This window comes from Opisthorchis viverrini (assembly GCF_000715545.1).
Source record: "Opisthorchis viverrini unplaced genomic scaffold opera_v5_237, whole genome shotgun sequence".
NCBI lineage: Eukaryota > Metazoa > Platyhelminthes > Trematoda > Opisthorchiida > Opisthorchiidae > Opisthorchis > Opisthorchis viverrini.
The window spans coordinates 9,553-36,637 of record NW_008751895.1 but is presented as its reverse complement, the minus strand read 5'-3'; the positions used below and the strand labels follow the sequence as shown (position 1 = coordinate 36,637).

Genomic DNA, 27,085 nt, shown 5'->3' with positions numbered 1-27,085 from the left:
ATCCGTGCTTGTTAGTTAAGACTTTTGGAATTCGAAACACAAACACTGCGTTTTTTTGTTGTAAACATACAAACAGATGGTCCGAAAATACGCTGCAAATCGACTATGGGTAATGATTGTCCCGATCGTTCAGGTCGTACACACTCAACCTTGTGTGTGGCAAACTCAATGCTGGCAATGGTGCACAACGTCAATGACCAGGTTGCGCCACAACATCTCACAATCAAAGCTAGGCTTACCCATTCCGAAAAACCGTTGGGTTGGTCTGCACGCGTGTGCGCAATGTGCAGCGACTGATTGGCAGTGACGCAATCTGGTGCACGATAACCTTAACTGGTGCAAAGCACTAGTTGGATCACGCGCCTGAATGTTCGATGCCATGCTGAACGCCCCAGGTGGCGAATTGATCGGTGTGTGTTGCATGTTAGAGGCTGTGACAACCAGTGTATTGTTGGTAATTGGTTCAGAACCTGAGGCGATGGTGAATCACGTAGAACGGTACATCGACCGAGTGCCCAACTGGTCGCAGATTGTGGTGTGAGAAACTTAATTCACACACATGTTGTGATTCAAGTTCCCTCCCCACTACGAAGGGTTTCAGGAGCTCGGGTGATATAGATTTTTAATAAAGGTGCTGGTCAGAAAAAGGGCGAAAAATTCTGTTTCATGGGGCTATGCGCGCCTGCACAGTAGATCAACAATCGTCGGGAAATTGACTCAGTTGTTCAACGGCTGAAAGAAAAACTTATTACATTGCGGAACAAACCAAACTCTCTCCCAACCTGGTCACCACAACAAGGAGGTAAGTGTTATTGTTCTATAACTTGGAGGGATCGTACTACAAACCATATCAACGAAGAATTTCACCTGATTTGTAATGACATCTAGATCGGTAGAACTGATCGGCATCTTTTTCAGACGTTACAGTGCGTGAAACCAACACCACCGGTGGCAGACCGAACTGGAGTTGATCGATTACAAAGTCTCTTAGACCAGGGAGACCAATCGATCGGATGCGCGGACCAATCACAAGGGGAAAGGGCTTGTGATTGATCGTGCGGCGCCGTGATGTTCGGCCTGTGTGCTTGTACGGTTGTCCTATGGGTGACCTTCTAGATTTACGCAACGTAATCAAGGAACTTGTGTTATGGCTTCTTCACAGGTTTTACGGGTCGAAAAGGAGCAAGAGATTTTGATTGATTTTACGGACACCTAATTACTCGAAGCTTTGTGACTTTCACTTGGAGGCAAAATAACTGAATGCTAAATATGGCTTCATGGGGGATTAAAAGGCCTAAACTACCCACTATTTCCAAATCCCATTTCGGGTTATTGACAGATCAGTATGCCTCTTCTACAGAGGTGCTCAAGTTCTTCCGTCTGCATTCCAATCTAGATTTTCCGGTTGGAAGTCGTGCCAAAGCCATAGAAAGTAGAAACCTAGGCAATGAAGGGGTAGTTTTTTCTTGTTAAAAACACGGAGTAGACCGATTGAATAGGGGCTATCAAGACGACTTTGCCGACTTCCGTCGTGGGCTAGAAGAAATTTATCTGTCATGTTTATTCAGTCTGTTCCGATAAAATACCTGGTAAGCCGCACACAGGACTAAGCAACAATGCAACTGCATCGATGACGCTTAAGAAATATTCACACAAGTGGTTAGCACTGTCAACTAATCACATGACACTGTGTTGCACTATAAAAGAAAACAATAAGGAGGCAATGGTAAATTGTTACTCTACAACCCGTTTTATTCTTGGCATATACCATATTCACGTGAAAGGTTTACAAGTCGCGTCTTACCCCACTCAACACTTTTCGGGTTCTTACAAAAAATTCACGTGGACAGGTTTGGAGTGGCAACCAAGCAGAAAGTGGGGAAATCCTAAGGCGTCCTGAATTCAGTTCTTTGCGGGTTCTAAATTTTGGACACACAACACCTACGCATATATCAATGATTTGATTTTTGACGGATAAGCAGACAGAGTAGATGCAACAAGAAGCTAATTATGGTGTCCACAATCATAGTTACTATTTTCGCAATCCTTGAAAAACAGCATACTACAGGGACATTTACTACACTGTGCTGTTGTAACTTCTGCTCCCATAATCCTGTCGGTCCACAGTTAAGCGGGCGCACGCGACGACAAGCCCACCTTGAAATACTTTACAAATGGCAAATAGTTGAGACAGAAAGAAACGGTGGTAATGTGGCGTTGTCCTGTGTACGACCGGGAGCTACTACACGGAAGCTCACAGAATAAGTGACGCGCACCGTTCCACCCTCAGACTTCCTCATGAGAGTGAAGCATCTGAACACCACTGTACGGTTTATTACTTCAAAACTTCAGTATTTGTGTGAATGTTTTCGACCGGACGAGTGTACTCACAATTAGTGATTCCGTGGTAAGCTGACGTAAGGTTTATTGCGGTCTCCACTGAAACGGTCCAGACAGCAGAACAAGCCTACCGAGTTTATCTGTATCGCAAATTATTGCACCAATGCTTTATGGTTATTCGAGACTAGGGACATGTACAGCAAAAAAGCACACATTAGGATTCGAAAAACTACTAAATTTACCATCTTATGACCAAAAACAGATTATTCTGAGCGTCAAACATCTCAGCAACAAACGGTAACGAGAAAGAGAGAACTAGCGATTGTTATACGCTGGTCGATAGGGAATTCGACGGTGCCTCAGAACCCGTTAACAATAATCGACCACTATGGGTAGATAAAAGTTCTGTACTCGGTTCATTATGGCAAAACTTAACGAGCTGTGTCGCGCTTACACGACCGAGTGGGAAGAAGTTTGAATCGCCTCAAAGACTGAGGAGATTCCAACAAGACTACGTTTGTTACCATGCCTCATGGCATTCTGTCTGTAATTGGGTTCATACAGTATCACAAATATGCACTAATCCGCGCTTCTGGTCATGAAATCTGCGCACATTGTGGACCGCACTCATGTGCAGAACTGCAGAGGTCATATTAGTCTATACAGGTTGCATGGACCTCTCACGAATACTCTAATTGTAGGGCTTCCTAAAGCTGTCAGCCCGTCAACCACAATGCTTTTGTGCATCGGAAACCAACATCTGACTAAAATATCAGAAAAGGGATAGAACACATACCGAAGAATGGTTTTAGTCGTCCGTGAACGGCGTGATATTTGCAGAAACGGAGTTACTCTTCAGAGGTCACTAAAAATAAGTCATCCTTTGGAAGCACAATCCGTGGTATTAAAACCATAAAACTGAAGATGTTTTCCTCGAGTCTATTCGAAAAGTCCAAGTTCCTTAAACTTAACCCCACGTAGTACGGATGCGATCACATAATCACACGCTAACTACCACATGTAGCGTTTTCTAGTTCGGTCAAACTGCGACGGCGGCATAAACACCGCGGCCCACTTCGAAGGGTGTTCTAACACTCCTGGCTGTCCGCATGCACATCAGGTGACAGCGTGATACAAAGAGGTAGGTGCAAATGTCTAATTACGTCGTAGCAACACTAAAAAGGCGTCGGCGTCTGGAAGGTGCAAGTCCAAGCGGCTGGAATAAACAACTGCAAATGATCAGGCAGTTTCCGCGAAGGCTTGTAATAACCAAGACAGATGTACGCTGTAAAATACTTGGTATTGTTCGTTCCCCTATCAAGTATGCTTCAAGGGTCATCTGAAAAATAACACTGAATCAACACTCGTCGAGTTTCGGATCTAAAATTCAGGTATTGTTTGTATTCAAACAAGACTACCTAACCTATTAAGAGTACATACTTTAGAAAGCTCTAGGCTCTCTATTCAGCGATGGACTGACATACTCGCCGTATTTTATTTGGGTCAAGTGCTAAAGCGCATTGCCACCAGGACTAATCCGTTAATCGTACTGATGCCACTTTTTTGCGCACACAGGCATTTCAGTGTACACCTTTTCGTCTAGGTTATTTGAATTTTGAGACGACAAATAACAGTGCGCCGTGCCGACCAATATAACCATGCTATTCAGCACAAGCTACTTCCATTCGCCCCAAAATATTTTGAACTTGTATGTGCGATATTAAAATCTTCTTCTAGAGGACCAACAGGAACAGCTCCCGCAATGGATGCCGCTATGACCACAAGCGCACACGCCCTAATCGGGTTTCCCATGGCTGCCTGGATGGACCTACTAGGTCAATGGGGGCACAACTAGCGATGCGATCGTGTGGAATGTGTGACACTATTCACCAGTCAAACCAAAGTAGCCCGTCAAGTCACAGGCACAAAGCGTGACTAAATCGCTGGATCGCCCAAGGCTACGCGGTGTAACAAGTATTCTGCTCAGCTCCAGAGGGGCTTCGAGTACATAATAGTAGCTGACATCCTGTCTGGGTTCAGGCGGAACACACGGTTGGTAAGAACTCGGGGGCTGTGTCTACTTGACAAGCCCCAAGAAGAGGAAACCGGTCCTACGCGGTGTAACAAGTATTCTGCTCAGCTCCAGAGGGGCTTCGAGTACATAATAGTAGCTGACATCCTGTCTGGGTTCAGGCGGAACACACGGTTGGTAAGAACTCGGGGGCTGTGTCTACTTGACAAGCCCCAAGAAGAGCGAAACCGGTCGTGGGGTTTCAAAATTTCAACAAACTTATGAGTAGTGTGCTACATCCAGCAACCACTTGATTGCGCACAGAACAAATTGTAAACGATGTAGCACATCCAGACACAGCATTCCGTTATCCGCCGCTGTCGTGCCTGGACGACAGTCTAGCCCCTTCACTATCGCTAATTAACGAACATCCACACAGTTTGGACTCTGGACACAGTCTAACAGGGTGTGCATCCTAAATGGTAATTTCGTAAACAACGAACTAGCACAGTGCGTCCTAATGCATGGTTGTGGTCTACACAGGACAGTTTATAAGCGTAGTAGTTCAGACTCGCCGGATAATAGCACAGTTCGAGGCAAGGAAGTTGGGTTACGACACCTGGTTATTAGCATCTACATACGACCGTTACTACAACCTGAGCCATCAATATGCCCAACCACCACAAGCATGCACATAACTCAAGAAAAATTATCATGCACTCCCCGAATTAGGACTAGGCGCCCACCTTAACTCTGGTGTAGATTGTTTTGGCGCTCACTTGGGCAAGTAAATAGATTTATGGTTTCGTGTTGAGTGTAAATCAGGTCTTTCCAGGGAGAACGATGTGAACAGGCAAAGCCTATCGATGAAAGTGAGCAACGGTAGACCTATGATGGATCAAACTTAGAACTCGGAGATGAAATTGATACCAGTATGAAAAGGTTCGAAGTCACCGACCGACTGGGCCTTTTGTATAAAAATACGAAACGGCGGAAATTTCTGAGCGGGCTCTTGTAATCAGACATCCATTGGGGGATGTTTGTAATGACGGGATCATCTCAACCTGCAGACGGACACTCGTAGTAACTTGGTTTGTTAGCTGTTTAACTGAACTGATGGGCAAATCAGAGTTAGGAGAAAATCATCCGAATGAACAATGCAATGTATTCAACGATATACACTTAACGCACTGTTTCGGTATCACGGCATTCATGCTATAATTATAGTCGATACACTTTGTGAGATAACAAAATGGAAACGGAGGGGGGTATAATTGGAAACCGGAGATGGCACTGGAGGGGGGAGGGGGCGAAGAACAACAAGCGTGTCATAAAAGAAGTCAATGTGATCTAGTGTGCATTCACAGGGTGCTCAGCTGTGTCCAAGGCAGATGGTTAGATAAACAAACCAAACAACAAGCAACGCTGACTCTGAACAATAGGGCATAATCTTGGTGGAGGGAAACATGTAGCAAACATGACGGGTTCCACGATGGACGGACTTGGGGAAAACAGGATACAGAAAATGCAATGTTATTCACTGACAGCGTGTGCCATTCAAGGATTCCAAGTAATCTGCGTACTGGGATGCATAGACATCAGCCATGTTAATGGATGAAGCATGTTCCAGCAAACTGGATTCCACTTGTTGCGTCGGCCCAGCTATATCAGTTGCGATTTGCCACACGGGGTCTGTGGGATGAGAAACAAGGTGTCCAAAAAAGCAGTCAATGAGCAAGAATGCAACATCTTGAAACTAAAGGGATAGAGATATGTGACTGGCAGACTGATTCGACAGTATACACAGAAATTGATGTCGCTGGAAAAAGAAACCGGAGGGTGAAATGAGAGAAGAAGGAATAGGAGAGCAAGGCCGATAAGCTGTTGTGTGCTCGTTCAGCTGCACACGTTAACTAAGAATGCTCAATTGTGTGATACTTACCTAACGCTTTGAGGCGCGTGGTAAAACACGACTGCTACCCTGGGTATTTTCGTCGGTCAATCGCGGAAGTGTTTGGTATCGTGTAACACAAACGTCATACAGATGAGCGTAAAATTCCGACGGAGGAGAAATGACGAGTACTAACCATCGTCAGGCTATTTGTCCACGAGCACTGAAATGTTCGTCGAACTCACGACCTCGTCGGCTAGACAACTGGCTGATTGAAGTGAGACAGCTTACTGGTCTGTTATGTTCTGCCGCATGCTATAAAGAATGACAAACTTGATTCATCACACAGTCTTTTCAGAATTCACAAAGAAACTATGGTCGTTTGCTGTGTTGATACCGTAATATTGGATGTTGTGCGCTGTTCGAAGTTAACGCTACTTATCAGGCCAGTTTAGTTGAGATGATTGACTTCATAAGTACAAGAGTGAAAATCAAACCATTTAGGATGTTATGTGCATCCACAATCACGTGAGAACGAATCCGTCGGATAGTTCAACCACAATTAACTACGAAGACAGACAATTAGCTCGGCGTTGCAGCGTTATCGGTATACATCTACTGTAGCTTTTGCATGAATTACGACTCCACCTGCATGAGCAAATTACTTGGCGGAACGGCGGTTAAGATCTGGTAATCGTTGAACAAACTGTGTCCTGATCGTCTTGGTAAAATGTGTGGAGAATCAAGTTGGCGGTAAGACATCTTCTCTTTTGCCATTCTCCTAAACCCTAACTGGCTAAATTGTCCCAACTGGTAGGACAGTTTACTCAGTGTCACACGGAAGCTGGACGAGGTACAGTCTCAGGAATACCAACATTGACACGCGGAAAAGGCTATCGAATTGAGTCCAGCAAAGCAACTTAAAAATAGAAAAGTTTGTAGATTAGTGTGAGGAGATTTGGGATTTTTGTGGAGATTTCGTCCTGTAAGTGAAGCTAATCTATGCTGAAAAGCCGAGAAGCACTGTACAGCTGTTTCAACCTTATTGGGAATCATCAGCGGTGCGCATCTCACGACACTCCGGACAGTCTCGAACCCGCGACCTCCTGGCTAGTAGTTTGAACACAACCGTTCGGCCACGAGTGGCTGATCAGCAGTGTGATTAACTTGCATTTAGAGTTGCTCGAGGAGCCAGTCAGCACGTATGGCCGCGTGATGTGGATCCCGTGATTGAAGGATGAGCGGCGCTATATCCTAAGTGCGGGTTCGAGACTCTTCGGAGTTTCCTGAGATGCGCACTGCTGATGATTCCCAATAAGGATGAAACAGCTGTACAGTGCTTCTCGGCTTTTCAGCATAGATTAGCTTCACTTACAGGACAGAAAAGTTTGTTCCAACTACTACCACAACAGGGTGTCTAGTTAATGTCAACTATGGATCGACATCTATGACCTCTAGCCAGCTGTATCTATGACGGCATCCGAGAATGAAAAATTACAATCCTCGTGAAACGCATTTGTGGGATGGCGAAGAAGCATCCCCAGAACAGGTGCCCAGTTACCTTAGATTAAAAACTAACAGGTGCGCCTGAGAATGCACATATCAGCCACGTATTCATCCGATCCACGTTCGACTATTATGGTTAATTATGTACAGCGCACCACAGTACAGGCCAACCAAACGCAGACTAAGTTGTTAACAAGGCCCAGATTTGGGACAACAGCGGCAAAGAAACCTCAGCTGGTACACACGTTCGTTGTTATTCAACGGACAAAGTGTTAGTCGCGTTCACAAAAGGATGAACAGTCTTAAAGTATGCTCCGAAACATAGTTGTCTGAATACAGTGATCAGGAAAAAAGCCAGACATTATGGCCAAGTGTTTCTAGCTAGTGGTAGTAATCCGACTAGCCACGTATGTGCAGCGTTTGAAATCTGACATTCCAAACAACCTAACCGTAGTGAAGGTGGAATCACGGTTGCATGGGCTGGAGTGCACTATAGTGTGTTGCGTTCAAACAAATTTAATGTGGATAGTTTACTTAGAAACTAGCTGAACTTCGCAGCCCAGCTAATCAGAACCTAAGTTAGTGAAGTTGCGCAATCGGGACGATAACAATACTAGCTAACTTGGAGTTGGCCAACGGTCTCCATCATCAGCCACCAAACCAATACGTCATGGAGCCACAGAAATCCAGTTAGTACGCAAAGCCTACTTGTGCGAAAATGATTCTGCTAAGTTGTGAAAGTAGCATGAAGAAAAGTAACATCTTGATGCTACCGGTAGAATGCTTCCGCTATCGATTTTCTGGAAAGTAGCCGCTTCCAGTTCAACTAGTAGGCACCGGTAAAGGGAGCAATTGAGCAATAACCGCAAGAGCTAAGGTGGATCATCCAAACTCACGAACGATTCATCTACCATGAAGGAGATGAGTTCGGTAAATTTTGTCGAGATAACTGTAGTCATTGTAAAAATTTTAAATTCCCTAAAGAAGCCTAGCTGTTGCACCTCCATAACACAACTGAGTTTAACGTGAGCTCCACTGAGAATCGCATGGGCAACGTGAGAAGCTGAACGAGGACACAGCAGACTACACGACCTTCGGAAGACAGAACTGAAAACCAGAAGGAAATAATGACCAACATGGCTTTTCTGGAGACTATAAAAAAGAAAAGTGCCCGTTCATCAAACAAGGACCGGATGGTAATCAGCTCGAGAGAGGTCCTCTATTTAGTGGTAATGTTAAAAAGGTTGGCATGGGTGCGCGAAATTGCGTTTTGGATAAGGGATTTGAGCTGGACGAAGATGACCGAATGATTTGGACATTTTGGACAGCACCTGGAAAACTGGAAGTGATGTTTATGTGCCACACCCATTGGGGCGTAATGCGATTTGGGAACTGGTAAATGGCCTAGCTGGATGGTTATGAACATTTCACCGTGTCCACCGCCCATAATCGGTCAATGGAATGGCAGTCATCCGTCTATATGAGTGTCTATCTACCATCAGAAAGGGATATACAGACACATCAAAGCGTCATGTAGGACGGAAAACCCGAGGCATTGTGCCCATTTATGGACAACGGTCGCCACGTTTTACTAACTCCATCCACATGAGAATCTCCATTGAGCAAATGAAGACAAGCAAAACGAACTTGTCCTACGAGAGTCAAAATGTGTAATCCACTAACACATCGGCAGAGCAAAATTCCACGAAGCCTTGAGATCCATCACCTTGAAACTGATACCGGTGGGGGCTATCGGCATTCCATCGCATTCCAACGCAAATGCCGTCACCAAATTCAGTTCTAAAAACTTGAGCGCAACATTGGTTACGTGCACGATCGACACGGATAGCACAGATACAGGATACACACAGAAGAATAACTCCGATGCACATCTACACCACAACTCATCAGCATATTCAGGAGATTGACCGCCCCTCACGAAAGCACGACATAAGTTTTGCATGTGACATGCGGACACTCAGAAATCTGCACAGACAAAACTATTCCACTTAAATTACACGGAGCTGTGCTTAGTACAATAAGCAGATCATGTGATAAGGTCACCAATAGTTCTACTCTGAGTAAACTGTATCGAATCTAAAAGGACTGTGCATAGACCAATCACCTCCGGTCTCGAGGAACCAGTATAGTAACCATTAGAAACTGTCGATTCCACACAGTATTGTGGTTTCTGCCATGAATTGGGTTGGGAGTCCGTGACTGATTTTTCAAAGTCATATGACTGACAATCCCGGACACTGCTGCACCAACCAGACATGTGGTGTAGCGATATGTATCTGACAGGTGTTTCAAACTTGGTAAACCTGAACGCCACACTCGGTCCGATTTACAATTTGCTGAACTGTTGAGCCCAACAATGAGTTTGTGGCGACCATCGGCATGAAACTAAGCCAATACGATGGGCTGTTGATGAGTGAAAAATATGCAAGTTTTTGCATTTTGCGGAAGGCAGCCTAAGAACAACAGATCTAGCAGTGGCGACTACAGATAGGATAAAGCATCACATTTAAGCGGTAACGCAGCCCAAGATTCTAGATATCCTATCCGTATGGATGATCGGGGTAGAATACCTGACAATGCCTTCCTTCATAAAGCCTGGCGAAGCATTTCAACGCCATGACGTCAAAATAAGAAATGCTCCAGGACCCAGTTAGACGGCTTGCTGATCTGTTCTAAGAACCGTAACTTAGAGGTGTGAAGCGTCTGACGCAGATTCTCAACGAAAGTACCAATCAGCGTGTACGGCTCATGTCAGCTCAAAGACTTGTAGGTATGCACCACTAAGTAACGGAGCACATAACTAGTGCCGCTACTAGCCAACTTCCTTGATTGAGATCTAGCCATTCAGAACATTAGAAGTGGCGCACCCCCGTGGAAAATATATCTAATGCGGTCAAGATGTGCCCAAGTGGTTTGTCTTTATCTTACTACGACGTGAAACCGCGAATTCCAAACCAACCGTATTATCAGTAAATCGCGTGACATTAAATCAAAAGATCGAAGCGGCCGAGCGATTGCGCGAGAATGCTGGAAAGAGTAATCCAAAATGCGTGTGTGCTACGTATGGAACACGACGACTTCCAACTGCTTATGCATCCATCTAGACTCGGACGACTGTCACCAACTGTTGTTTGTTGTAGCTTTGATGTCGACAATCAGCTTAATCCTATGCAACCTATGGAAAAATAACGAAGCATCTAGTTGGAACTATTTGTCTTGATACAGTATAATCTAATATACTTGAGAACCGAAACCGGGAATAGTCGGTTCTGTGCCAGCGAAAGACCTCAATTCTTCGAGAACAGCATTCCAGTAGAATAAACGGCTTATATATGCTGTGGAAGATGTCCGAATCATAGGGTCAAGTTCAACCACGAGCTACACTGATGCTGAAGAAGGGGGATTTATACCAAGTTACTGCCAGTGGGGAAAAAGTGCAACATCTAATCCGGTTAATCCGTCGGGGTGGCCAAAAGCATGTATGATGAATATGGTGTCTAAAAATGTGGTACGCGAAAGATGAGAGTTAATCAGCTTAGGCTTACAGCATCCTGACAGATTTTCGTCTAACCAGGAACGAGGATGCATTGGAACAGACGATGAATTTATCTAGTCCAATGGACTTGTTGCATCCAATTGTGACGTGTAGCATCCTCAGGCCGCGAATTCTTGCAGTCGGCTGCGACACACAAGTCGCTAATCGCTAATTCCACCAACTTCTTAATCCACGGTGGAAAAGGAATTTGATATTGATCATCACACCTGATCGGGTCGCAAGGGGAACCAAAGAAGCCCTTGCTCAAATTGAACCTGTTGCATAAGAGCTGGACTGATGGGAACGAAAAGCTGCTGTCGTTTTTGCTGGACAGCATCAGACTGACGAACCAGAAATTGATGATGGCGTGTCCCGCACGTGAGCGCTGTCAGCATAAACTCAAAGTTCTCATGAACGAACGAGCGAGCGGGCCAGTAGTCGCCCCAGATCACGGGCAAACTGCTGTCACAGTGGGATGGATGCGGCACAATCAAACAGAATAGAGTGGGGATGAAGCGCAGAGAGGGGGTGGTGTGAAAGGGGCGAGAAACACTAGAAATTTTGTTAAAGTCAAGTTAATCATGAATTAGCACACCTCTCACTGTCATACGGTTAAAAACTATGGCATCTGAGTAGTGAAAAAATATATAAATGGAAAGTAAGTGGGTGGATTCAGATGATTTTACACTTACTTCACTCACTTCACTGACTGACTGACTGCGCAGCGAGGTATAGTTAACGAAAGTACTGTAAACTCACCTGTTGACTGTTAGTACAGCGGACTGAAAACTTACGCAGTCGTTCATCCTAGGCAGTATCAGTTATGTTCAAACTTGTGTCAGGATCCGTGCATAGGAACTGAATAAAAGTCTATGGTATACACTGCTCCTAACTTCTTTCCTCTCCCCCGCCGTACCCAATTACCAATTGACTCTCCATAAGTCCCATCGTTATGACTGGCAACATGGTAGCCCCGAACTGTGTTTAGCTGTAACACTTACAAATCAGTCAGCCTCAACAATCCGGGATAGGCCGAAATAGGCCTTCAAACACCACAGCTTGACTGCTTTTCATGCTCGCACTCTGAAAGAAGCATGACAGCAGGCGGGTCTTGCCCAAACGCTGATGTTCCTTCTCAAAACGATAATCCGAAATGCCAGCATGGCTGTTGAGTTCACGGTTTTGTCGATGTGTTTCCGTTTAGTGGATGGAAGCAGTAGCGACCGAAAAATTAGGCGTCGGTGTTGTATTCAGCCATCAAGTTTGACCGGGTGCTTGTTGATAATAGTTTCTCCATCCATAAAGTCACCTTGCAAAGGGTATCGGTCGCTGCGTTTATTGTCACTGAACATTGAACATATTTCAAACGCGCACTCCAAAAACTCAAAGGGGAGGGGACCACCCCGGAAATCATCGAGACATTTCTGCTGAGTTACAGGGCGACACCAAATGTTAACGCTCCACATGGTAAGTACCCGGCGGAGGTACTTATGAACCGGAAGGTACGCTTACCCGTTGACGTCATCCGTCCAACACCACATTCGCAAACCGGTAGAAACATAAATATGGAAGTTCAGTTCAACCGACATCACGGTGCTACAAAGAACGTATTTATACCCGGCCAATCTGTGCTAGCGAAAGACTATCGTGGTGGCGCGGAAAAGTGGACACAAGGCATAATTGTGCGCCGGGCCGGAAGAGTTGTCTATGAGGTAAATGTAGGCTCCTCTATCTGGGTCCGTCATGCCAATCAGCTACGCGCTTCCTATCTTCCAGCGGCACCTACACTCGACCCTGTTCTTCCACTGGAGACTCTTCTCGACACATTTGAGTTGGCTCAAAAGCCAAAATCTCTAGAGCCGATGAACGAACCAGAAATTTCCAAAAGTTGTACACCCAGAAGATGGACCGATCGGATCAGAAAGCCTGTCATACGAATGCAACTGAACCCACAACTCCAGTCGTACGAACAATTACTTCAAAGGGGAGGTGTTAGGAGGCACTCCTAACGAACATATTGCTCAACATTTCTCTCTCTCGATTTCAGCCTTTCATTGGACTGTTTTGTTCCATTCCATTCTTGATTCTTCGAATCTCGATATTGGCTGTTCAGTTGCTGCAGTATAATTTCCTCAAGGCTTTTTGTCTTCTCAATTTCGTGTGTAACTGACAAGGTTGATTGACTGATTAGTAGAGAACATAACACATACATACAGCCGAAGATTGCTTTTGTGGAGCGTCACCAGTAAAGCGAAAAGCCATCACTGTGATTGCGTGGGCTATGAACGCGCAAGTAAGTGGATTAGACGCTGGTAACGATCAGTAGTAGTAGATTGGAATGACGGTGCGTTGGCCGTTGTGTGCTGATCATAAGCTGTATCTCTGCAGTACAAACCTGCGGAATAAGCTGCAACACCTACTCACGTGGTGACCCCATTAACCAATCTGAACCTCAAATTGATTACATCACAATCAGCTTTCCGTGGCGTGGATGAATCACTGATTGTTGTTCATTGCGGAATCCATTGGTGAGTCACAATCACTCGACTTTACACTGCCAATCCTCGTCATACTCTCCTGGACCGCTCAAAAGCGGGATGACATAGATACCAACAAAAGGCAGTAAAATCAACTCGTTTAGAAGTGGTCACGCGATACATGCCTAGATGTCAGGTCACAAAGGAATATCACCCCTATGATGCTGTGCAAAGCATTGTGACCAAGCCACTTTTAGTTAAAGATCAGTTATCGGACAAGATTGTGGCCCTACTAGAGTCTCGGAGACGAATTCCCGTTCGTTGTCAACATTGTCCAAGTAAATGGACTCCCAAACGCCAAGCGAAACGGAGCGTAATCACCAACCGGACAGCTTGGTGGCTCCGGAAAACCATAGAATTGGGTAAACCACACAAGGCTGGCTGATACGTAACACAGGCCATCGAAAACCTCTAACAAGTTGAATCACCAAGGGCTACGGTAGTTCTTTGTCCAACCAAAAGCCCCCGAACCGATGGGTCGAACACTTCGGATAATCCAACTGCACAATCAAATTGCAGACCATTATTAGAGATCTGAATAATAAACATCAATACTTTTTTGGTTTCGGAGGTATATGAGCGCTTCTCTTCCAACCATACCTTGGTCATGAAGACTTTTCATCTGGCATGCTCAACCACGGAAACGGAATCTGTATTCCGTGGCCCGACTAACTAACCAGGGTGTTATTAATTGGGCCAGCCCACAGGAGTGGCAATCAGTCCAACTGAAGTTGTAGCGAGATTCTGGTATTGCTTTTTGGTCGCGTTACGGAAGTAGGTGAGGTATTAGCCCAAGAACAATGGTATTCACACGTGGTCGATATTGCACCGATCGTATCTTCATAATTCAGAAGCTGGAGCAGCGCCATGCATTCAGAAGACTCAACGTTTCCGGACTTCAAAGGTGCGTTCGAATCTGTCGACCGATGGGTTCTTGCATGATCATCCCGAAGAGAATGTGCTGCGGAAGATCACCAACGAAGTATGTTGATTGTTTTGTCACGTCCTTGGGAATGTAAGAGCATAGAGAGCTATCTGAAGGTTTTCGTGCAAAATAGTCGTGTCCTGAAGGGTCTATTCTTGTTTAGCTTCGTTATTTATTCCAAGATGGTGCGAACTCCGAGGTTCATATGGAGTATGCAGGCGATACTATTCCGATACTATTCAAAGGAAAACGTGATGTGAACGTGCATGTTTCTTGAAATTCCCAATCCCGCCCGTCAATTTGTGTTACACGTCGAGTCAGGACGGCAGATCACTCGGTCTTGCCAGTTTAGCTGGCTTCGCTGTGTCTCTGAGAGCAGAATATCTGATATGTCTTCAGGTCGTTGTACGGGCGCATCCATAACTATCTATGGGTGTAGTTGAGCTAATCTACTCAGGTTATTCAGCAGTTTACTGTACCAAAAGCACCAGTTCTGACTGCTGCCATTTCCTTGTTGGAGGATAAGAATGGGTCACCACAGGGCCTACAGGACAGAACCCAAATTTGTCTTTTGCGTCACTCGAGAAGATGCTATAAAATTCAGCAAGTGGCTGGAAAATGTTTTTGCTGTACGTGGAATTGCCGTATAGTTTCTTCTTTTTCGAGAGTCGGACCCTCGGGCTCCAACACACAGGCCATACTGGAGAGAAGGACAGGCTACATTTGGGATCGAAACAGAAAGGTCTGTTTATCCGGGCAAAATATCGACTTCTACAGTCTTAAGGATCTACATGAGTTATGCAGCAAGGCACGGTAAACTCGATCAATGACCGAGTGGTGTTACCATAAGCCATCGTAAAATGTTCTCAAAGATAAATGGAGATTCGTTCCAACAGTCAGGTGATTTAAGCCGACCTTTCCTGACATATGTGAAGGGGATGATCACCTCTAGCTGTACAGTGACGCATCTAGTGTTCGACATTCCAGATTGACTTCATGGTTCGAAAGCATTGACTTCTGTGGGAAAGTGGTAAACGCGCGCCGGTGAGAAACAGGTAAACTGTATGATAAAATCCACTAGGAACACGTCGACTTTTCAACAAAGGATCTTATCACTTTCCGGTCGATCGCTGCTAGCTGACGTCGCCTACAACACCGAAAGTAACGGGTTGTAAGTATGACATTGCACTGCGTCACTGCTAACCTGAAGCCCACTTTAGTAAGGTTACCAGATAGAAAGCGCAAATCAAACAATCTGTGGTGACAGTGAAGAACGATGGTGACCGGTTTTCCTGTAAACAATGATAATTAGGCGTGTAGAAGGGAACAATAGCGTCCAGCCTACGAGCTAGATCTGATTTGACAGTCAATGAATGCAAATCCAGCTCGGAAGATCCCAAATGCTCCATGCATACCAATAGGCCATTTTGGTTGGTTTGCGCTCTTCCGGATGCCTATTCTCAAAGATGGTTCATCAATGTTTCCAATGAAAAGTCTTCAAATCCGCCAACGAACAAAATTTAAAAAGGAAAGCGGTGCGTAGGTGGGTAACTCAAAAAATATGAAATTTGCTTCTGAGGGGAGTTCAACTTGCAGTTACTTCGGTATCCATCGAGATGAGGGAAAAGTAAGTCCATTCGGGTGACTGCACATGAGACAACAGAAGTGAAATGTGTTAATTTTTAAGTTCTCTGATAAGTTTTGAATTATCCCCGTGCTCACAGCGCATTTAGTTCGTGGGATTTTGTCGACGTCCCATGCGAATATCGTCCGTCTTCAGGCGAACATGCTACAAGTTGAACGAAAATGGTTCGTACGAAGGGATTTGCAAACGGCAGCGTGGACGGAGCACGATCAAGTGATACACATCTATTTTCGTAAGTGAAGCCATACCCTGAGTTGCTTGAATGTGGCAGCTTCGTTTGAGAGCACTGGTTATATTAGGATTTATGAGCAAACAAGGTACACTTCAACAAGTAGTTCGGCTTCATTAGTTAAGCAGGATCATCGGTGTCAGTAACTTAATTGGGTGAGGTTAACGTTAAAAAGAGGACAGACCCTATAAGCTTCACATGTGAATGCGATAGTCGAATGTGGTGAAAGTATTTGAATTTAACTGATCCATTCTGCTATCATCCAGACGAGTAACTCTTCTTGAAAAGAAACGGAAAATAGGCTGTCTAGGTTGGTACTATAAAAAATCACAGTACCAATGAAGCAATTAACGGAAGAAAAAACGAGTGGTGAAGTGCGTAACCACCACGTCTTCCAGTTACGTCAAAGAAAGCACACTGAGGTGAGCCTACCGTACAATTTCTACAGGGAATGTGTAGTTGGGGTATCGATTGCCTGTCTGGCTAACCGAATGTGTAGTTCACAGGAACGTATGTCCACCACACTGCAGCCACACCTACAACAATTTCGCGCAATTTGGCTAAGTTTTTTTCTTACGAATATGACATTTTGAGTGGGGAAAACTAAAATATCAAAGTGTAGAACAGCATGTTACGATTAACGTTCAATGAGGTATACTAACGTTAAAGGTACCATAAAGCAGTAACGGATTGCCAATCGAAGTCGAGCATGAACGAATAATGATAATTACGCGACTAACATGGAAATCCTATTGTGAGCGTGCGAGCTTACGGACCAATGCACTGGCTTTCGGAAGAAGTTTAATGCTGACTAATTGTCCGTAGGCTTATCTATATTCATTTGCGAATTGTTTTTAGCACCAACGTCCATCAATAACGGGAGCACGGTGCACGGGGCCTGTTATGCTATGCACGCTGATGTATACAATCATTTTAAGGGACAGGAACAAAACGGTGGAAATGCTGCAGTTGCCGTGGTTGGGATCGAGTGGGCAGCAACGAATTAAGGCACTAATTCGGATGGTCAGCACTCCGTGTGAGAAACGTATCAATTGGACCCTACTTGGCCAACCAGAGAAAATACGGCCTGAGGCTGGTGCCTTTGAGAGTCGAGCAACTGTCACAATAATCCGCGGTGACAACTGTGTCGGGAACTATTTGCATTGAGTTTGGAGTGGACTTGCATGCGCACGTCAGTGGGCTTATTACTCCAAATCAAATAGTACCGAAGTTCCCGCACGCGTCTTGGGTTATCACAAGGTTATCGCAAAATATACTTTAACTCCACATGTTGGTTTCCCTAGTTAGCTTCGCCTCATCAAATTTCCCGTGAATAGAGAATGCCAGTGTGTGTGAGACAACGGATTAGATGGATAATAAATTATAGCCCCTCTCCCTGGAGAGACAGCCCTCAGGAATACAATTTTCAAATGTAACAACTGTTGACTGGGAGCTCCGTTAAATCTTCGGATGACGGACAGATCAATCTCAAGTTCAGAACCCAAATAGAATGTTGAAGCACACGTGGGTCGGAATCCAGCTCGTAATAAATTTTAAAAAATATCAGTAAACTAGTTTGGCGTACAACCACGACAAAACATAACTAACACTGCATGGCCTGAGTCTTTTAACTAAGTGGTCATCCTCACGGCGGATCCGATAAGGTTCAAGTATCAGGCTGTGAATTCAACCGCGTTCACATCGAGAAAACAATGTTCAGTCGGCTGAGTTGGCGAATCAGTTACGATCTGTAGGTGTGAGGCTACACAAAATTGTGAACAGCAATAAGTACCAGTTTCTAGTTCCGTCCGTAATTTCCCCGCCCGCTGAATCTAGTGCGAATCATCACCTGTTGGTTGCGGTTAGTCTGCACTACGAGTGAAGGGTAAATATGTGATATCATAGGTCATATTTGGAATACAGGATAGGAAGGATGTCGACTGGCTGTATCGTCATTCGTTCGTACAGCCCACCGCTTCAATTTGATCACCCTTGTCTGGTTCCTTGGTTCTTTAGAGAAACCTTCTCCTGTAAGTGTTTCCAACTTCGCTATATCATCAGTTATTTAGGGCTTATCTGCACAATCCTACCTGATTCCGTGTTGTGTGTGACTTATCACCCATGCCCTCTATAGCGACATTCTTCGAAAGTGGTCCCCGACCGTGATACATCCTTATCTTTGCAATCCGCAGCTTAAATAACATAAAACTCCGTCTGGGTTGGACAGTATACCCAATAGAAAGATGTTTCTACAAGTCCACAGTTGACTGAGTGCTTCGCAAAACGACACGTTCATTCGTTACACCAAACTTGATACCACTGAGGCACGTGGTTTCAACTTTACCGCCAGGAGGAAGATCATACTTTTCACACTGTTTAATAACGTGACTTATTAGGACACCTTTCGGTTACAAGCAGACGGTCAGTTTCCGACGAACAACAGAGGTTATGTCCTTCAAAGGCTAAGGAGATAAGCGTCTGATCTTCCTCAATCACTTAGAGTTGTGGCTTGTCTCAATGCATTTATTGCCATCGATAATTAATAACAATACACCTAGGTTTTTCGACGGTGCTGCTTCTCAAAATGCCCTTTGAAATTCAGTCACCGGATGTTTTCCGACTTCTTCAAGTAGACTTTATCCCTGAGATAAAGGCAAAAAAGCTGAACCACCGTGAGAAACAGACCCATATGGATCAGCCCAATGGCCGACTGTCCCCATAGCCTAAACTCCTTTGGACATAACTTCGACATCTAATGACTCGAATTTTTTTCAGTGATGAGCAGAGCGACACGTACTCCGATGAATGTCACTGCTGTTCGATACAAATAATTTTCACCACAAATTCACCCCCTAATGGACGGGGTAGCGATATTTTCAGTCAACAGAAGAATCTCATTGAAAATTAGATCCAAAACCTACACGAATGCCACTTTGATCAGCCGGCGTGAAGGTGCCAAAAAGAGAGCGAAATTACGGGGCCACAAGTGGTGAAGTTTATTGGAAAGAGATATAATCCTGCCTAAAATCGATTCGTTGAACCTTTGGGGAGTATGTGATAGACACTATGATGAACATTCCACCCTCGTTTCAAAGCACCTATAAACTTAGATTTGGAGTCAAACGTGTTCAGTTTTTGTAAACTGTCGACGACGTTTCAGTCACCTAGGGATCAAAGCTACCAAATGCTAGTACACTACCTCAACGGAATGTAACGGAAGACAGATATGAGAGGTGGGACCGCTGCGAAGTCCTGGTAGGTTACTTGCCCTCTTGTGTAGTCAAGGTAACTGGCAATAATACCAGGTGATTCGACGTTCAAATTTACCAAGTGTTGTTAAACATTGGATAGTACAACTTCGCATGAGGCAACCAGCGAGGGACAAAATCGATTCTTTGAGGAATCCTTACGTCCTAACGGGACAGTTCACCAAGAACGCAACGTTTGCCTGTGGCTAATGATGGCTGTTTGGCCACGCTGTTTTATATTACAAATTGCATGTTCTTCCCTTTGACATTCGATGCCCAAGCGATAGGGTATAAATAACGATGAGCTGATAACATTCAATTACCAGCGCCACTCACTCGGCTGCTGCTGAAGCGGAGACATCCGAAAGAAACAAGACAAGTGTGTCTTCAACTGTGACCAAATGGACAGTTGACTTTCCACCACTTCTCCTTCGTGACACAATGTTCCGACGTTTTGCCACCAAATCCTACGCACTTCTACAATTTTGCGGCAAAAATGGACCAGTCAAGACCAACTTTTGACCGACATACAAAGCAGATGGTCCTTAAGATAGACTGCCATGAGGTGCAGGAGTTTCTTCCGAAAAAAAAACTGCTGGCAGAGGGCTTTCAAAACTCTCCTCAGAAGAGGCATCCGTTGGCAGTGTATTTCTGTAATGGATGGACGGATTGTAAATTAGTGTCATCTGCGATCCAAACATTACTCGCTCATGCTCAACTTCAGATCGCAAACTACAGACATCCTCGCCTTGGTGTGGCGAAGTTTACTGTTATAATGGATTGCGCTCAAAAGTAGCAGGCGTGGCCAACAAGTGGGCAACTTGGAGTCTAGTAGCTATTTACCCAAAAACTCAGTATAACAGCAGTCATTAGGCAAGAAATAGGTAGAAAACCAGTTGGCTTGCCTGATCAGGCCTGATCTAAATGTAACAAATGGTCTGAACCGGAAATCACGATGCGCACCTAAGTCAAATAAGTTTACCACGAAAACAAGTAACAAGGAGCCCACAGAGTGGTATCGAGATTCCTAGGGAGTTTGACGCTTGCAACACCAGTACCGTTGAGGAGTCGCGCAAGCGGCGAAAAACAAGTTCATTAAACAGAGTGAATCGCGCACACAATTACACGTCAATTCGTACAAAAGTTGAGTGATCTGCGTTCCGCGTGACAGCAACACAGCAACACAATTCACGGATGACAGGCGAACCACAGAGGCAGCCGTGTGTTAGTTGCAAGATGCAAAGACAGGTAGAACTCTGAATCCTAAACATGCAGGAAATCCTACATTGGTTTGCGCACAAGGGCGCTTTGTGATAGTATCACAGCGGACTTTCAAAAAGACTACCAACCCGAAGCGATCAATAATTACCATCAGATCAACCATATTTTGCCTTGATTAGACCAAGCCATAAAATGCAAATAATTTTTGTCTCCTGGAGGGAGTGCACATGCTGATCATTGCTGTCCCAATCAAGAGAACGGCTGTGTTTCCGTTAAGACTGTGCTCTTATGCCTCAAGCAATCACTTGAATAAACACTCCAAAGTTTTCAGCACGCTTTTCGAGAAATACACTCATTTGCAAATCAATTTATTTTTCACGGGAGACTCAATTGAATCCCTCGTTTATGATGTCCTCCAGCTGAATGTGCTGCACACAGGCCGCCTCATGATTCAGTTGGCACGATATTCGAGATATCGCAGTATATTTTCATAAAGGAAACTACTCACAAGGTTGCTGTCGAAGAGTTTTCAGCAACCTTGTGAGTACTTTCAGCACGCTGTTTTCTTGTGTACAATATCCATGGAAGGTCTATTAAACTCGACATTTTGCTGGTTTCACTGACCCATAACACCAGGCAATTTTATCATAGGAATTAATCAGCTCTACTTGTAACCTATTAACTCGGATGACGCTTGAGTCGATATACTCCCGCTGTGCACGGGCGGTGGGGCACCCAAGGCGATTGGTCAGTCAACATTAAATATTAATTTGAGGAAGCATTTTCAAGTTTTGTATCACGACTGTTCAGGATTAAGGTACTTCAGGTTGCTTTAGTTTCTTGCTTTGGAGGCTATGATGAGTACTCTGAATGCAACAACCTCATGTACCAGAGCCAATAACAGCATGAGTGACACATCGATCAGTGTCACCATTGACTGGTGTCCTCTGCCCGAGAGAAAGAAGCGACCACTGCGACCACGTCCGTCCCAAAGTACGTTATCCAGTCCAAGAATGACCATCTTTGGGTGTTTTCTACTCGACAGCTGTTCGGGAAATGACTTCGTGAGACAGGCAGCTCAGCGGTATATGAAGTGTGGCCTAATCAGCATAAGTAAGGGTGTGGGACTAGCTTAAATATCGTAGACCGGCTTTTCCCAAAAATTCTCTGATACCCCAAAGTATCGCCGGCACATTGGTCCCACCAGACCGGGAGAAAGCTTCGGCAGTAACGGCCCGTACAACAGTACAATATTAATGTGCCGGAGCTATTCCCAATTTCGACGGACAAGCTGACGTCACGGCGGTGCCACAAAACCCAGGGGATTGTGAAAGTCATTGACCCTTCCGATTCAAAATTGCCCTCGCCCTTTGCCAGTTCAACAGACCTGATGTAACCACTTAGGTAGCCCAATGTCTGCTGCACAGCTTCGTTACTTTGCAAAGGCGGGCTACTTTCACCCACTCCTGCAGTATCACTCCACACTATGCATGCGAAGCGCACATGTAGCCGGGTGAGTCGGAGTGCGAGGCAAGATTTCATGAGCGCGAATGACAATAACCATAATCATTCGGCTGTAACACCAATTCGGTGCCTAGCTGCCGTGCCACGCGAAGGAAGCCCGATGGCTTGGATATTGTTATGTTGCTCAAGCCTAGACAGGAGATGCAGAGGTCAGGTTCGAACCACGAACTTTCCGGTCAGTAATTTGGCGCTCTAACCGCTGAGCAATCTTGCCCATGAGCGCGAATCCACAGCAGTCGAAAAAAAACATACAAGTCTTCGTCTGGTTGCCTATGATGTAGGATATATGCAATGAAAGCCCTGTAAGACAGCAATCGCTCATTACATCTGTAGAAAAATTGGTATAAGTATTCCTTGCTGGTTTCAAATGGTGTAAAATGTGTTAGCTATTACCAAATATTTAACGGAAATCGTTGAAGAAATCGGATGCCAATTTGATCATATTATACTGATTAAATTAGCACCCATGCATTGTCTTTTTCCTGACGTAATATGTGATGGCTCAAGTGGTTGGAGCGCGAATTTACTGACCGGAAGGTCTGTGGCTCAAACCCGAACTCTGCCTCTCGACTTCCCCTGTCTAGGCTTGGGTAATCTGGCGGTATCCCAGCCCTCGTGCATCCTTCGGGTGGCAGTTAGGTACCGAAAGGGTGCTACAGCTGAACGATTTTTCACGTCATTCAAAACATTAGAGCTTATAGATTCTACACCTTCCGGAAAATAAGGTTTTCTGGACCTGCCACCTCTAAGTGGTGGTTCGGTGTGAGCGTTGCTAGGATCCCATGGGCTACTCTGCCTAAAAATTTGTATCACAAGGTTCAAGGATGCCAAGAATTTAGAACGGTCACACAGAGAGCAGTGAACCCCATACTCAAGGTGGTGGTCCACTACGGGTACAGCCACAATGTCTTGTGAGATAGAAGGAAGGCAGACAGCTGTTTCCCCCAGGCGACCAGCATCTCTATACTTCTGGGATCAATGATGTCTTCCGCCGAGAAAAGACGGTATGCATGCATGATAGTATGTAGTTGTGGTGCACTGAAGATGATACATAAGCCTCCATTTGAGCTACATCAAGTTCGACAGTGTGCCGCCCTCACATCATTCCTCTTCAAACTTACCATTAATAACCTCCTTAGAACTCTTCTCCTAACTCAAATGTTGCAAGCCATGCTCCCTGGGTGTTCACTTGCGAACACTGGATATGCAGACGATACTGCTCTCCTTTGTTCAGATTATTCAGAGGTGCGAGCCATTTTGATGTGCTTCAATCCTGCAGAGTGTAAAGTGCTATCACAGGACTGTATGGAATAGATTCAACCACTGTAATTGCTAACGCAACAATCGGTGTAGTAGATAAATTTATTTGCCTTGACAGCTGTGTTGATCCCAGCAGACTTGTCACAGACGAGATCGTTCCTCGAATTGGGCGTCCCAGGACAGTCTCACCGCTGACCTTTGACACCCATGGAACCGGCGTGATGCTAGCTTATCCGCGACAGTTAAATTTAATTCTTTATAGGTCGAAAACGTAACCTTCACAGAGGATATACGAGTTCTCACGTTTGACGATTGGTGTATCCGAAAAATTGACCGGGTGTGGTAGGGACGTCAGAAAAGGAAGCCGAAGCACCAAATCCTTTTTTGAACGATAGGTAAGCTAAGCACGCTTCATGGTTTACCCTAGCTAGAACATTTTGTGGAGTGACTACATCATGGATGCCTTTTCAATTAGCCGTGTACCAATAAAAGGTGAACAGTCGACTAATTGGCGATGAAGTATGGTGGCCCTAGCTAGTAAAGTGAGGCGGGTACCCTGGCATCTCATTTTTCAGTGACCGAATTGCAGCTGTAGGGATCAGCGTATCCTTGGTACATGTTTTATAGCGGATAAACTGAGATGGAAATGAAGTTTTCCCATAGGTCTCTGTGTACATTGACTACCGATTACTATCTGATTACACAATGATGCACGGTTACTGACTACTGACTTATGGTTACCAATCCAAGGTTGCGCACGAGTTCAGAGGTGAAGTTCGGACTGAAAACGCTAGTGGCCCTTTGACCGAGATTGATCACTGCAATCCCACTTTGGCCGGCCTGAAAGCATAAGTCCCCATACTGTGTAAAAGTCGTATGGCATCTACGCCCGCAAAGCGAACTTTAAATAGTAAGCTTGGAAGTACGCCAAGTTTCGTCCGTGAAAACATACATTCCCATCCATTTATATTACCGCTTTTCATCCAGGCCTGTTGACTGTGACTTTAAACGAGGAAAATGCCAAGTGAAACCATTCAAGTCACCTACACTACTAAGGCGCGCGATGCTGAGTGAAGCATGCAAATGATGCATCATGATTGATCTGGTTGATTTGCATAATAAAAAAACCGATCACAACAAATGGGGCACTGTCAGTGACCTAACACAAGACACTCCTATAATCCCACTGAGTGTCGAAAACTACTTTGGGGAACCTTGTAGATAGGTTTTCTCGCAGCCGAGGTCGGTGGCCAACAGTGAATTAGCAGCCAACCGCACAAGAGTAACGACCGACATACAAACACACTACTGATGATACAATCTCCTGTTTTATCGTACGGATCAAGTAAACCGAAACAGATCCCCTAAGCAATTATGCTTGGGATCATGCGGATAAAATAAAACTTGGCTTACCATCAAATCTCCGGCGCTTATCAAGTCGTTCAGTCAATGCATTCAGGCTTTGGCGCTTACAGGAATTACCATCACGAGACCAGCATACTGGGATAAAAGTGTTGTCCATTGGAACGTCCGTGATGTAATGACCATTCGAAGTGTGGATAAATTCGTTTATCAGTGCTGCAACCTCGAAATGACCGGCGAACGCCGCAAGTTCAGTTGGAGTTCTATTCGAGAAATTGCGCACACTAAAGAGATAAATCTGAACTAATGAGTGGTTACTTCGGAAGTGCGCCCGCTTGTAAGAGCAAACGTGCAGTTTCTAGGTGACCGGAACGTGCAGCTTTATGCAGAGGAGTTTCACCTTGGGCATCCTTCAAAATAAACGAACATTAGGAGAAACTTACTTGGGTGTTGATTTTACACATCGGGCCGAGCAAAAGCCGCACGCAATCGAGAAATCCGCGCTCACAAGCGATGTGAAGAGGAAGTAGCATGGATCTGAAAGATGGTGTGCTGGTAGCACCACGTCTATTTAATAAACCTAAACAGTCCACCTATATGGCGACGATAAACGCGGATGCACGACATACTCGTCCAAAGTTTGCAGCCCAGTGGGCAGGAGTCCAACAATGAAGGTGGTCCATTGAAAAAAGTTCATCATCCCCGTTATCCAACAGCTGTTTCATACTCTTAATATCTCCTATCATGCAAAAGTAGTGGATGGGGGAAGCTCGCCGAAGCAATTCATGGGGCATCGTCACAGCCTGAATTTAGTAATTGAAGAGGCGGAAACAACTCCTCAAGTGAAATGGCTCACGATAACGGGCTAAAAATGAAGCAGACAGTTAGATTGGATAAGATGAGGCGTAACAAGCATAGCTGGAAGTTTCCCCAAGCCAACCACATGATAATAGGTAAAGTGGAAAGTACAATTCCATCACCGGCTTGACCGGGGTGTACATCTACCCTTTTTAACAAGTTTTTGCAACAGGCCCTCGAAAAAGACAGCCTATGTGCTTATTTCACACGCAAATAAAGATTCTACAATCAGATCGTCACTACTCTCCAGTTTTCCTACCAGTTTAGATCACTGAGTGTGGAAACCATGTACGCATTTGCGATGGTTGGGGTCGTCGTAGTTTGTGACAGCGGATAGAGTGTGACGAATGGGGATAATGGGTGTAGAAAACCAAAAATAAAGTAAAATAAAATGAATAGTGGACTGACGACTGGGAATAAGAGACTAAATACAGCAGCATCACTGGTCGCGCAATTTAGATGCGATTGATACTAGGCTGATATCACGGTGGTTTTAACATGAAGTTCTTGCTCCCTTTTCGAAACTGGGATGACAGTCGAAGAGCTCCATTCGGTTGGTATTCTGTCTTCGCTCCAAATCTTTTGCAGTATGGTTGTCATACTTCACCACGACCTCGTCACCTTCCTTAAAGAGCGCGAGACCATCACGAAGAGACTGGACTTTACCGTGGTGTGGCGGTTTGCGTACCTCGTAGACCCACTGAGCTATACTGGGGGGTGTCCGCGCGACACTCACAGAGTCTCTCATACCAGGTTGGTCAATGGTTAGAGGTCTGACGAACACATTTTCCTGGTCCTCCAGGTTGAGGGTTGGAACGTGTATGGTGACTTGTTCCGTGGAAAAGGTAATGCATTTGCACTTCCCCGCCAAACACCGCTGCCTTGCGGTTAGGCTTTTGAGCCAAAGGCTTTGGTTGAGGACCCTAATCGTCCTTCTGTCTAGGCGTGGGCGCCCTGGCAGTATCCCAGCCC

General features: G+C 45.1%; 2 protein-coding genes across 2 annotated transcripts in view; one reads left to right on the top strand and one right to left on the bottom strand.

Annotated features, from left to right (window-relative positions):
- Nucleotides 1–5,470: 5,470 nt before the first annotated feature.
- T265_14675 (hypothetical protein) lies at nt 5,471–25,792 on the bottom strand (the record flags this gene model as incomplete). The annotated part of the gene is made up of 4 exons (XM_009174722.1): nt 5,471–6,043; nt 25,307–25,539; nt 25,574–25,665; nt 25,699–25,792. 4 exons carry the CDS (start codon nt 25,786–25,788, stop codon nt 5,889–5,891), a joined length of 570 nt encoding a protein of 189 aa, XP_009172986.1.
- Nucleotides 14,642–27,085, top strand: part of T265_08801 (hypothetical protein) — a gene marked incomplete at both ends in the record, with an annotated part of 20,632 nt that continues 8,188 nt past the window's right edge. The window contains one exon of the mRNA XM_009174708.1: nt 14,642–14,745. Coding sequence (XP_009172972.1) covers nt 14,642–14,745 — 104 coding nt within the window. The remainder of the gene's footprint in view (nt 14,746–27,085) is intronic.